At 46.7% G+C, this 13,741-nt stretch overlaps 1 protein-coding gene across 1 annotated transcript in view; it reads right to left on the bottom strand.

Annotated features, from left to right (window-relative positions):
• The window catches only part of pik3r2 (phosphoinositide-3-kinase, regulatory subunit 2 (beta)), a gene marked incomplete at both ends in the record, with an annotated part of 30,070 nt that extends 18,296 nt beyond the window's left edge, over positions 1-11,774 (bottom strand). The window contains one exon of the mRNA XM_083659162.1: positions 11,456-11,774. Within this exon, the coding sequence (XP_083515288.1) occupies positions 11,456-11,774 (319 nt within the window). The remainder of the gene's footprint in view (positions 1-11,455) is intronic.
• Positions 11,775-13,741: the final 1,967 nt, after the last annotated feature.

Raw genomic sequence — 13,741 nt, 5'->3', positions numbered from 1 at the left:
AGTCTTTGTGGGGTCGCAGTGACTAACTTGATCAGTCCAATGCCCACAGCGGCCGAGCAGAAGGAGATTGTACGAAGCAAAGTTATGTGAAGCAAAAATATTTGCTCTGTATCTTCTCCATCAGTATGCTTATGTAAGAGCTAGCTGGCTCCCCTGCATTCTGGCTCTCAGAGTTCTGCACTGAAGTTACTCCGATGTGAATTCATTCATAAGACTGAGCCTTGGAAATGTCCTCAATTCAACTCCACAGGGCTCCAACACTTAGTCATGTATTTATTTTAAGTGAATGTCACATAGAGCAGTGCCATTTGGGTATGCCATTCAGCTCAAACCTCCACCAGTTATGATGACAAATTGCGGTAAAAACCTGTCACTCTTTTGTCTGAGACAATACTGTGACTTTTATATCTGCACGGAGTCACTTTTTTCACTTCCTATCCGATTCCGATACCTGAATTTGGATATCTGCCGATACCGATACTGAGTCTGATATCAGAGCTCTTTTTTCTTACAGTACAGAAATAATACAACTAGCAAAACGCAGACAAAACATCAAAATTTGGATATAAATACAAGGCAAAAAAGGATATCTCACTAACGTTACTATAATAATGCAGAGAGGGGTTCCGCGCGGCGCAGAATTGCTCCACAATTGCTCAACTGCACATGTGCGAAGCTACATAATTATAAATCAAATCTGTACTATAGGCCAGTGGTTCTCAAATGGGGGTCCGTGGCACTTTGCAAGGCCCCACTGCCTGTAGCTAGCTCCTACTAAGACATCAATTATTTGGTAATCATAGCATTAATTACCTGGTTCATAATATTCCACAATATTAAATCCAACAATGAATAAAGGTCATTAGACTTTTCCAAAACAAATGGATCGACTCAAAAGTATTATAATAACTTTTCAACCCGCCCTGCCGCTTCCATCCTGCGTTTTGGTGCAGCGGGGTGTGCGTGGATATAGCATGTGTGCGTACGTGCTACGTGCTCGCAGCTATTGCAAATTGAGGCTTGTTATATTCTTGCAAAGCCATATTCAATCCCCTTTGTGTCTGAAGTCCTACAGCAACTTGAAAACTCCCCCAACCAGAGATTTTCAGACCATTCTATATCTGCGTTATTTCTTCAGGCGGTATTTGATTTCCCAAAATGCATCTATTTGAGTCCAAATAAAAATAAAACCAAATGAAAACCAATATACCATCTTTTGAACCATGCATGTGCTCCGAATGCACAGCGGGTGACATGGGCAGTCGGTGTGTGGCTCCCGAATGGTGTGTGTGTGCGACCGGACCGCGTGTGCGATGCCGGTCAGGTTTCAGCTTGACATGTTTTCACTGCATCCCAACTATGTAGCTAGGGCCATGCATCATGAGCAGCACCACTGTCCTCTCCTGTGTCACAACATACTTCAAACACGTCACACACGTGTTCAGATCAGCTGCTGACGTCCCGTCAAACACACGCCATCTCTTCAGTCATCCACATCTTAAATACATCTTGTAATAGCGGGCCATGATAGAGACGTGTTTAACGCAATCTGATTCTCCATTTTTAAAAGAAGTCTGCATTGAAATGGAGCACATGAAATACCATGGGATACTGTAGATTTGTCGAGGAGAGGCAGCCAGTTATATAACAATAATAAACTTTTTTTTCTGAAAACAACTTTTTTCCTTTTTATGAAGCAGTAAACATGAGGTCATTCAGATGCACACAATAAAATGTAGGATGAGGAGGGCCGGGTGTAACAATATTATGATTATTAATTTCTATGCTTATATTACATACGGTAAGTATAAAGAGACAAGTCCATTCAATTTTGAAACCTAATATTGTAGAGATGACATAACGACCACCAGACCAAAAGCTCTTTGTAATGGGACAAGTCTAGAAAATGTGGGTGTGATCGGCCGTACAATGTCCACACTGTATCCAGCATGGATATTGGCTTCCAAGTCTGTTTTGATTTTTGTTTTGGAGTTGTGAAGAATCTTGTTTTTTCCACGAAAAGTCTCTCAGCGAGGCTGTTAGTGCTCGTCTGAATGCAGATGGCCTCGATCTTTTTCAGAGATTTCAATAGCCGACACCTTCTCCCCATTTCCATGTTATACAATCAGTAGAATGATGTCATTCTGGTTCAATCTGGGTTCAACAACAAATTACAGCGTGTTTGTGCGCATATACTGTATAAAACCTGGGGCGAGATGGTCTGAGGATGACTCAACTTGAAAGTCGGGCTAGTTATCCTCGTACGAGTTCACTGCTATCAGAATTCAAAAGCTCTGGCACCCACTCGCCGGCCTGAATAGTCGACTGTGAATGAGACACTGTGAAGAAACGAACAGGACTTGTGATAGCAGCATTCCCTCGTTGTCAACAGTGCGTCGACTGTGCATAACTTCACTTTTATTCTCCTTCTGGCTTTCTTCTTCATCAGCTAATCTTGTAGGAAAACACTTCACTCCTAAATGGTTTTTCATCTACTGCTCTGGCACAGAGAGACACGTTTGAATGTGTACGGCCCCGTGAACTGTATCATGCTACATTTACTGAACTCCCAGAGAATAATGCAACAGTTAGAACAGAAACCAAATACAGCTGGTTCCTATATTTGCAGTTGGCTAGCGTGGCCTAGGCTTACAGTGCAGCCCGCCCCCCCCCCTCCCCTCCCTTAGTTTTCGCCCTCTCCATATCTTTTCTCTCTCTCTCTGTCTCTCTCTCTCTCTCTCACACACATACACACACACACACACACACACACACACACACACACACTCTCTCTCTCTCTCTGTCTCTCTCTCTCTCGCCCACCCCCCTCCATGGGTTCTTTGAAAGTGTTTTCCTGGTAAGGCGCAGGGAGCGGACTGGAGAGAGTGAGAGGAGAGGAGGCCTCTCCTTTCTGAGAACTGGCCCCGCTACATGGTTTATAGCTGCCCTGAGACACTATCAGACGTGTATGTGAATCAGGGAGAGAAGCAGAGAGGAGAGAGGGAGGGAGGGAGGGAGAGCGAGGGAGAGAGGGAGAGAGAGAGAGAGCAAATGAGGGAGGGAGGGATGGAGAGAGAGAGAGAGAGAAGGGGAGAGAGAGAGAAGAGAGAGCAAATGAGGGAGGGAGGGCGAGAGAGAGGGAGAAGGGAGAGAGAGAGAGAGCAAATGAGGGGAGGGAGAGAGAGAGAGAGAGGGAGAAGGGAGGAGTTTGCAAAAATGCCAAGCCATGGTTCACTTCAGCAGGCAGTAAAAGTGAGGCCAGGGAGAGGAAAGCAGGCAAGGAGGGAGGAGGAGGAGGAGGAGGAGGAGGAGGAGGAGGAGGAGGAGGAGGAGGAGGAGGAGGAGAAGAAGAAGAAGAAGAAGAAGAAGAAGAAGAAGAAGAAGAAGAAGAAGAAGAAGAAGAAGAAGAAGAAGAAGAAGAAGAAGAAGAAGAAGAAGAAGAAGAAGAAGAAGGGTTTGGAGAATTATTTCTGCTGCGCCACAAGTAGAGAAAAGTGTTGCGTCTCTGTCAGGGGAATGGAACTGATTTTTATTCACAATCTTTGTGCTGGCTTGATTGCCATAAAGTGTATTTACAGCTCTCAATTAGGGCTGGGTATTGGCAAGGACCTCATGATACAGTACAATACGCATCACGATACATGGGTCACGATACGATTGTATCACGATACGTTGCGATACAATACATATTGCGATATATTTTTTACATAATTTACTGAAAATAAAAAATAGAGCTGAAAATACAACTTGCTGTGTATCACCCACAGGTAGTGTAATAATATGTACACCACTTTGTATTTATAACTTAGTAGACAAAAATTTAGTCAAACCTACTGTTTGTGTCTTACTGAACGCACTGAAATAAAAAGTATTCTTATTGTGTCACACTGAACATTGCGGGAAAGAATATGGCGATATATATTGGCGTATCGTTTTTATTGCACAGCCCTATTCTCAATCCAAGTCCTAACAAAGCTAAATGCATTATGAATTATTACTCTAGTTCACCAGAAAACATGTTCCATAAAACTGTATTTCAGCGTGGAACCCACGTTGTATTGAATGCAGGGCGAAACAAACCAGGGAAGTCTAAACGAGAAAACTGCCGACCGTGTCAACTTCGATAACGAAACAACTAGTAGTGACGCAGTATTTGATTGGCAGTTGGAAATCAAAGCGCTTCATCGCAATATTACACAGAGTAATAAGGAATGTATGTCTTTGCACATACAACTGACACGCATACGTAGTCTACGCATGACGTTCATGTGTGACATGCTGCAGTCTTGCACTGGCGGGCCTGAGTGGCGTACGTCCAACCATCAATCTCTATTGGTGGATACTGGATATTATTCACAATAAATACTGTATGAGGTGACTTCAACCTATCTGGAGTGAGCCCTCCTACTCTGAAGCAATTTTATGAAGCAGAAAATATTAGACATTATTGACTAGCCACCAATACATCTGCTGGGTTGCACTTCATCTGCTACTGGTGAAAACCATCACCTTCAAATTGCAGGATTTGACTTGCTGGAATGTTGAACCTTTTTTTCTGGAAGTAAACAAACAGCTATGAAAGTTGGGTGTTCTAAATTCTAAAAGATACCGTAGGTTACGGTATACATACAGGTAAGCTGAATGAATCCATACTGAACTCTATCAGCCAATTTTCTTCTTCTAAGTTGAGCGACGTGTTGAGGGCCGGGACGGACGTTAAAGGACACTACCTGCAACCTTGGTCAACCTTCCTAACCACTAGTTCCACCATGCCCCCCCCCCCCCCCCCCCCCCCCAGATGCCAAATGTTACCATCTCGGGGATGCCAAATGTTACCATCTCGGGGAATAGTAAATGGGCCACACTAACAATAGCTCTATTCAGACAACGACCAGGGCCTCTATTCCTGCAGGGAAATGAAGATGATATTTGTAAAAATCTGGGCCTACCCATTTCTAATCTACAATGCACTCTTGGTGGTAAGCCAAGCTCTCCTTCAGCCATTACCCTGCCGTCTCCCACCCCCCTCCTCTCTCTCTCTCTCTCTCTCTTGCTGTGCTTCACTTGGTTCCACTGCCGCCGTCCATCCAAATCATGGAGACAAACGCCTGCTGCCCGACTGGTTTGTCTCACTGTCTGTCAAACTCTGAGGAGCCTGGAGTCCCTCCCCCTCACCTGCCTCTGTCTCACTGTCTGTCAAACTCCTGAGGAGCCTGGAGTCCCTCCCCCTCACCTGCCTCTGTCTCACTGTCTGTCAAACTCTGAGGAGCCTGGAGTCCCTCCCCCTCACCTGCCTCTGTCTCACTGTCTGTCAAACTCTGAGGAGCCTGGAGTCCCTCCCCCTCACCTGCCTCTGTCTCACTGTCTGTCAAACTCTGAGGAGCCTGGAGTCTCTCCCCCTCACCTGCCTCTGTCTCACTGTCTGTCAAACTCTGAGGAGCCTGGAGTCCCTCCCCCTCACCTGCCTCTGTCTCACTGTCTGTCAAACTCTGAGGGGCCTGGAGTCCCTCCCCCTCACCTGCCTCTGTCTCACTGTCTGTCAAACTATGAGGAGCCTGGAGTCCCTCCCCCTCACCTGCCTCTGTCTCACTGTCTGTCAACCTCTGAGGAGCCTGGAGTCCCTCCCCCTCACCTGCCTCTGTCTCACTGTCTGTCAAACTCTGAGGAGCCTGGAGTCCCTCCCCCTCACCTGCCTTTGTCCCACTGTCTGTCAAACTCTGAGGAGCCTGGAGTCCCTCCTCCTCACCTGCCTCTGTCTCACTGTCTGTCAAACCCTGAGGAGCCTGGAGTCCCTCCCCCTCACCTGCCTCTGTCCCACTGTCTGTCAAACACTAAGGACACTGGAGTCCCTCCCCCTCACCTGCCTCTGTCTCACTGTCTGTCAAACTCCTGAGGAGCCTGGAGTCCCCCTCACCTGCCTCTGTCTCACTGTCTGTCAAACTCCTGAGGAGCCTGGAGTCCCTCCCCCTCACCTGCCTCTGTCTCACTGTCTGTCAAACTCCTGAGGGGCCTGGAGTCCCTCCCCCTCACCTGCCTCTGTCCCACTGTCTGTCAAACTCCTGAGGGGCCTGGAGTCCCTCCTCCTCACCTGCCTCTGTCCCACTGTCTGTCAAACTCTGAGGAGCCTGGAGTCCCTCCCCCTCACCTGCCTCTGTCTCACTGTCTGTCAAACTCCTGAGGAGCCTGGAGTCCCCCTCACCTGCCTCTGTCTCACTGTCTGTCAAACTCTGAGGAGCCTGGAGTCCCCCTCACCTGCCTCTGTCTCACTGTCTGTCAAACTCTGAGGGGCCTGGAGTCCCCCTCACCTGCCTCTGTCTCACTGTCTGTCAAACTCTGAGGAGCCTGGAGTCCCCCTCACCTGCCTCTGTCTCACTGTCTGTCAAACTCTGAGGAGCCTGGAGTCCCCCTCACCTGCCTCTGTCTCACTGTCTGTCAAACTCCTGAGGAGCCTGGAGTCCCCCTCACCTGCCTCTGTCTCACTGTCTGTCAAACTCTGAGGAGCCTGGAGTCCCCCTCACCTGCCTCTGTCTCACTGTCTGTCAAACTCTGAGGAGCCTGGAGTCCCTCCCCCTCACCTGCCTCTGTCTCACTGTCTGTCAAACTATGAGGAGCCTGGAGTCCCTCCCCCTCACCTGCCTCTGTCTCACTGTCTGTCAACCTCTGAGGAGCCTGGAGTCCCTCCCCCTCACCTGCCTCTGTCTCACTGTCTGTCAAACTCCTGAGGAGCCTGGAGTCCCCCTCACCTGCCCCTGGTGGAGAGAACACTAGGCCCTAATACTGATGCCTGTTCTTGCTCTCTCAGGCACTGACTAATCCCATTTGATCGTGCGACAGACATGAAAGCCGTGGGTTTGTGGGGAAATCTGTGCTTCTATTAGAGCTAATATATTTCTTGCATTTCAGGACTTCTTCTCACCAAAAAAGAAGAAAAAAAAATTAGTGGGAAGCAAATTCAAACGGACGAATTTGAATGAGGCCCAGTGTACTTTGTTGTACACGATGAATAGGCAATGGCCTCCAGCAGAGGTAATTCAGAGTTCACAGCCTACGTGCTCAGAGTGGTACTTAGCCCATCTGTCATCGAATGCACCGGGGATTTATACAGAATATGACTTTTGACAGGGGAGGAATGTATGGTTTCATCCCAGTACAAATCACATAAGCAGCGCGATAGATCACTTTTTTATTTATCTGTTTTGGCCCAGTGAACCTACTGCTCTGGCATCTATACAAGGAAGCAATAAATACAGCCGACGACGCCGAAAGCAAGGGGAGTGCAAATGAAGAGAGAAAATGAGAGAAATCTCGGGAGTCGAGAGGGAACTTTGGTAACAAATCAACGTTTTTTTTTTCTTCTTAAAGCTGAGCTTGCTCGGCTAGGCCCTACCCCGTGCCAAGTGTATGTTTGAGTTGGAAGATACTGCGGTGGTTGGCTCTTACCATCATGAATTAATATCAATCGTGTCTATGTTCCCCCCAAGTCACGGCGAACGCGGAGAGAGGTGAGAGGAGAGAACAGAGAACTTATCTCGAAGTAAAAAAAAAAAAAAAATCCTGAACATTGATGAACCATTCAAAGAAACAAGACTAAACATCAACCTTTGAGAAAACCTCAATAGAAAGAAGGAAAAATATATATTTGGCAGTTTATCTTTTCAGTGTCGGGGGGGGGAAAACGACATTTTCCGTGAAATTCTGAAAACCTAGTCATCGCAGCACACGGTAGCATTGTAGTTAAAGTGCCCTGCCTGTTGTCCCCCAAGCTCTCCCTTTTCCCATCAAAACAGTAGAGTTGAGTCAAGGGTCAAGAACAAACCACACTGCAGGAGAGAGGCGTGCATTTTTGTGCAGATAAGCCCTCTCCAGATGCACTTTGGCTGCCCGGGACACATGCTAATGTTGGGTGTAAAGATCAGAGATGTGTAGAGGAGTCCTGGCAGTAACTGGATTAGCCCTTCATTATTCACTAGAGAGAATTTGGTTAGCTGCATTTTGCAAAGACGTAAAAAGCTGGAAACGTGCTACAACGACCGTCGGCCTCCACTTGGAGCGTCCCTACTTGCCGACGGCAGCTAGACCTATATATGTGAACACCAGCTTGACGAGGGGGTCGCAGGGGAGTCCTCTGCTAAATGAGTTAACAGTGTTTCCCCTAGAAAAAAAAATTCAGGCCTGGAGGGATTTCGAAACGGCCCCCCACCGTTGCGGTGGGGGCCCTAAACTTTTAGCTAACCTGTTCGCATCTATGTTTCGCAATGGCATCCCAAATATCATCATACTATTATGGGATGCGATGCGAACAGTTGTATTGTGGGATGTGCGTATTCCAGGCAACGACACACGTTGACACGTTTTGGAACAGCGCCGCACGCTGGCACGATGCTCCTAAAAGCAAAATGCTTATTGTTTTGAATGATTTGACATCTTCTATTACTGTCAACACCAGTATTGTTGTATTGTAATAATATGCCATAAAGGTCAACCCGTTCTCACTCTGAGCGCGTCGCATATTGACGCTTTGTCCTGTCCCTTGTGCGTCGCTTGTTACTAACATGGTACCCTTGAGCGACACATGAAACGACTTGGGCTTTCCGACTAAACTCAATGCAAACCCATGGAAGTCATCTTTGACGCTTATGGCAACTGCTCCCCTATTAGCCTAACTGCTCCACCATTAGTCAACTGCTCGCCCATTAGGGTCTGGAGGAGCTAACCTCTCCCAGACCCTAACCCTAAACCTAACCTCTCCCACCCCATGCCTAAACCTAACCTCTCCCAGACCCTAACCCTAACCCTAACCTCTCCCACCCCATGCCTAAACCTAACCTCCCCCAGACCCTAAACCTAACCTCTCCCACCTCCCACGCCTAAACCTAACCTCCCCCCAGACGCTAATGGTGAGCAGTTGACTAATGGGCGAGCAGTTAGGCTGATGGGGGAGCAGTTGCCATAAGCGTCAAAGTTGACTTCTATGGGTTTGCATTGAGTTTAGTCGGAAAGCCCAAGTCGTTTCATGGGTCGCTCAAGGGTACCATGTTAGTAACAAGTGGCGCATAAGGGACGGGACAAAGCGTCAATATGCTACGTGGTCGGAGTGAGAACGTGTTGTAAAGGTTTATTTGAAATTTTGGGGAGAGCAGGGGGGGAATCTGGCCTGGCGGGCCCGCCAGGCCTGTAGAATGATAGGGGAAACACTGGAGTAAATTATGTGATTTCACTAGGATTTCAATGACTAGAAGTTAGCCCAAGGAGAGAGTGTAGTGCATATATACTTGGTAATAGCTGTCACTCTCTCCTGTTATCTCACCATCTACGTTATATAATACTTGCACTGTTCACGTCAGCTACGTCGTCGAGTCACATTTTCGGGGAGCTGCATGCCAGCTGCGTAGCCCTACAGCGAGGGCTTTGACATGGCATGTTTTCCCCTTAAAGTCGAGCTGAACCCAAAAATGACTTTTCTTTTCTTTTAGTTCAAATACCTGGGTATGCAGTGCACCTATTTAATAATGTATGCAAAAAAAATTAACAAAAATCTAATTTCTTTAGTTTTTCACACTTTTTCACATCAAAAGTTCATTTTTCAAGATTTCATTGATAACAGTAATCTACAGTTTGCTGACATCACCTAGTACTATCAAATTTCTATCCCATTTCAACCAATCATATCACGACATGCAGCTGTCAATCAAATCTTCATTTCAGGATAATTTTCTCTTCCAAAAGAAAGAGAAAATGGTGCCTAGTACCTGTCATCTGGCAGAATTCCTATCCCATAAACTAGATACTAACTTGGCCAATTGTATGAAACATGAACAAAAAACAAAAACGGTAATGTCTAAGAATGCAAAAAAATGTAACTGGCTCGTCAAAACGCGCATTCCAGGAATATTATTTACATCTATAGCGATAAAGGCGCGCGCCTCCGACAGCTTGGTTGTCAGGGGTCGCACCTCGGAGATTCCAGGCCGACGGGCTGCACTCTCCGCTCGGCAACACGAAGGCAGCTGGCTGCCTGCGGCTCGCTGAGCTCCACTCAGCCACTAACCTCGCGTCAGCAGGCTCTTCCCGAGGGGAGCGCCACAACACGCTGAATCCCACTCGATTTGGAGGCCGAACACGACAGGATTGGCCAAAGCCCAATCCAGTCCCCAGAATTGTCAAATAAAATCATCGACATGATACTATGACCCGCCTCTCAACCTGTCATCTCAGACAAATTATGTTTTCAGTCTGAAACGGACTCAGACGCACGTGATGAACGGGTTTAGTTCGACTTTAAGGCTTATGATGACGTGTGTTAAGTATCGATTAAGCAGGTCAGTTTGCAGCCACTGACAAACGTGAGAGCCCTATCAAAACTAACCAAGGTGGCTGTCTGACCAGGAGGAGCACAGCTCAGCAACTACAGCAACTACCAAGTAGGGATGAAACGATTACCGCTTTAATGATAAACCGTGATAACATTCCTGACAGTTAGTATTACGTTTCAAATTTTAATTATCATTAAAACCGTGATTAAACACTTTGAAAAACACTAAATACTGTGTCCATCCATCATCAACCAAAATTAGTAACAGTCTCACAGACGCAGGCGCGCAGCCTTGGTGAAATGATTTCAGTGAGTGTATCAGTACTTTTTTAACATTTTCAGCACATTTTAACAATATCGATATAATAACACTGATAACCGTGATAATTCTAGTCACTATAATCGTGATATTAAATTTTCATAACGTTTCCAACCAATAGCTGTTGGCCATAATATATATAATATGATATATTTGTGTATAATATACACGGTCTGCTTCTGAACTAGCTCGGAACTATGTCAACAAAAATATATAACTGCAACCTGTTTGGGGGGGATCTAGAAATGTGTTATGCCAAAAGAAAAAAAAGAAAAAACTCCACAAGACTAAAGTAATGATCCATATTCATACCAGAAAATATGAGGGCATTGGTTACAACGTATTAACTGTTTACTTACTTAACACTTACTAAGTGCAGTATAAATATTCAAAAGAAAAACGATGGACACATATAAAATACAAATATATAAAAAGATATTCTGAGGTTTCATTGAAAAAGACACAATAATTACAGTAGTAGAGTTGGATAAATTATTGTGTCAGTTAAAGCAACAATTTGATGACATGGTTAACAGAATTCATCAACAACATCCCAAAGATGGCCTTTCTCTCTTGTTCATTTACTCCTCGTATATCGAGAGAGAAAGAAGTACGCTAACCGCCGACTTGCTTTGTCAACGACAAATTTCATTCCAACTCTCAATCTAACTTCTTAAGTCCAGCTTCAAATTTGGAATAGAATTGTACAATGAGCATATCTGTCTACCTTGCATTACCAAAATGGTGGCCACAACATGTCAAATACTACTGACACAAATGGCGTGGCATGACGCACTAGAACCAATGTATTTCAGGTCCCTTACCTTGTGGCGAATCTGGTCTGGGAGCGGCAGGGAGGGGTCGCTGCGACCTGGTTTGGCTGGAGTGGAGGGCCATCTTAACAGGGCCGACGTACTCGACGTACGTCCCTGGGAAGTCCCCTCTCTGCTTGGTGCGCTCGTTGTAGCCCAGGAGCCAGCCCAGGCGCTCAGGCTGCTCCACACAGCCCTCCTGGTAGCTCTCCATGGACAGCAGAGACGCCTTGCTGACCGTCAGCAGGTCTCCAGGCTGCAGGTCCAAGTCCTCCTCCTGGTCCTTGGTGAATGCGTAGAGGGCGCGGTACTGGAAACCCTCCGCCGCCATTTTGAAAGTAAGCAAAAAAAATCAAAATGGCCGTCGAAAAGAGGATTGATGGTGGACCCTGGGTCCCCGATGCAATACAAAAAATTCCCCCTCTCCGAGACTGAAAAAGAGTTGCTGATCGATTTGAATCTGGGGGGAGTGGCGGTGGAGGTACAGTGGCTTGAGGGGGTGGGGTGGGGGGGGCGGGGCCAGGGGAAGGGGGAGTCACCCAAAGCTTAGAAGCATTTCCAAAACAAGACGAGGTGGCGCGCTGCTGCCGTCACGTCTGCTGCGGGCGGGCCGGGCCGGCAGCGGTCTCAGACCTGCCCGGTGTTGTTGGTGGACTGGAGCACTTTCCTCAGCTTGATCCCCCGGTTCAGCCAAATGATGGAGCAGAGGGAGAGCGTTGGCAACATGCTCCTTCAAGCGGCAGGAACCTGCTGGCTGGCTGCTGGAGGAGAAGCCTTGGAGAAGACTGGCCAGCCGAGGGCCCTGCGTCGTCGGCTCTCCACGGTCCAAACCAAGAGGTCCGATTGGAGGACGAGTGGCCCCGAGTGGGAAGGTGTTTAATCCTCTTCGCTTCTCTCACGCTCCCACATGTTCTGGACAGGGATTATGAGCAACCTGCATAAAGACAGAAAGCAACCCACAAAAAAGAGAGAGAGAGAGAGAAAAAGGAAAATGATTTCAAATAAGTCTGAAAGGTCATAATAATGACGAAAATTGTAACAAAAACAAAACAAAACAAAACTATTATTGTCATTAAAGGCGTTTTGCGGTTCGATAAATACACATAATACGCGAAGCGGCGCGTATCTATGTGAGGCGAAGCTTCAAGCAGCGGTTTGAAAATGGCGAACTGCGGCATCTCCATGCGTTTGTGCAGTGTTGGGATGGGATAAAGGGATGAGATGATGCTGCTGCGTCATAACCCACAGCAGACTGGGTCCCTGGTCAGGAGCCTCCATTCCCTCCATTCTACATTCACACACACACACACACACACACACACACACACACACACACACACACAGCCTGAACTGACGCATCACTGTTTCCACAGGAACAGGAACTTTCACGGGGAAATCAAATGTCCCTTCAACTTACACAGCGCCTTAGCACGATTAGCAGCATCTCAACGAATTCAGGCAAAAAGCGTCGCGGGGGGGGAGGGGAGGGGGAAACGTGTTCGTAGAAGGAGCACGCAAAGAACGCGAAGATCCGCAATACGGCTGTGGAGCGAGCAGAATTTTGCAACAGTTCCCACAGTTCCCTTTCCTCTCTGTACGAGAGGAAAAGGCTCTGCTGTGTTCCCTCGTCAATGTTTTGGGGGGTGCATTCTCTGAAAGTAGATACATCTCTCAAAGTAGATACATTGTAACAAAACTGTTCCAAAGCTGGGAACAATATTATAAACTCCCACTTCAAAGCAAATGTTTCCCATGCACAAATTCACACGTTTGACTTTAGCATGGTATCTATTATAGACGGCAAAAAGGTCATCCGTGGACCCTTATTGGTAATATTCTCTGATAAAGATGACAAAGATGTAAGGCCCGATAAAACGGCACGCATAAGATGATCCTAATTATTACTGTATAATAAAATCGAGAAGATAACAATTTCAAAAAGAGCCGTTACATTGACGTAATGGGTTTCTAGCAAATACACTTCATCGAATTCAAGAGAGACACCAGTCGAAAAAAAATCCTTCATTTAAGGTCTCAAAGCACTGGGCTTTTAGACGCAAAGCAAAATACAGAAAAACCATGTACCTTTTCCTTTGCCATCTGAGACTCGAGTGAGTGAGGAAACAAAATAAAAAAAAAAGCTACTAAGTTCAATTTCAAAATGGCAACTGTGCTGAGAGAAAGAGAGAGAGAGACAGAGAGAGAGAGGCAGAGACAGAGAGAGACCGAGAGAGAGAGGGAGAGAGAGAGAGACCGAGAGAGAGAGGGAGAGAGAGAGAGAGAGAGAGGGAGAGAGAG

Source organism: Poromitra crassiceps, assembly GCF_964638095.1.
Source record: "Poromitra crassiceps genome assembly, chromosome: 23".
Lineage (NCBI taxonomy): Eukaryota > Metazoa > Chordata > Actinopteri > Beryciformes > Melamphaidae > Poromitra > Poromitra crassiceps.
Note: the sequence above shows the minus strand (reverse complement) of the source record. Positions and strands in the feature narration are given on the sequence as shown.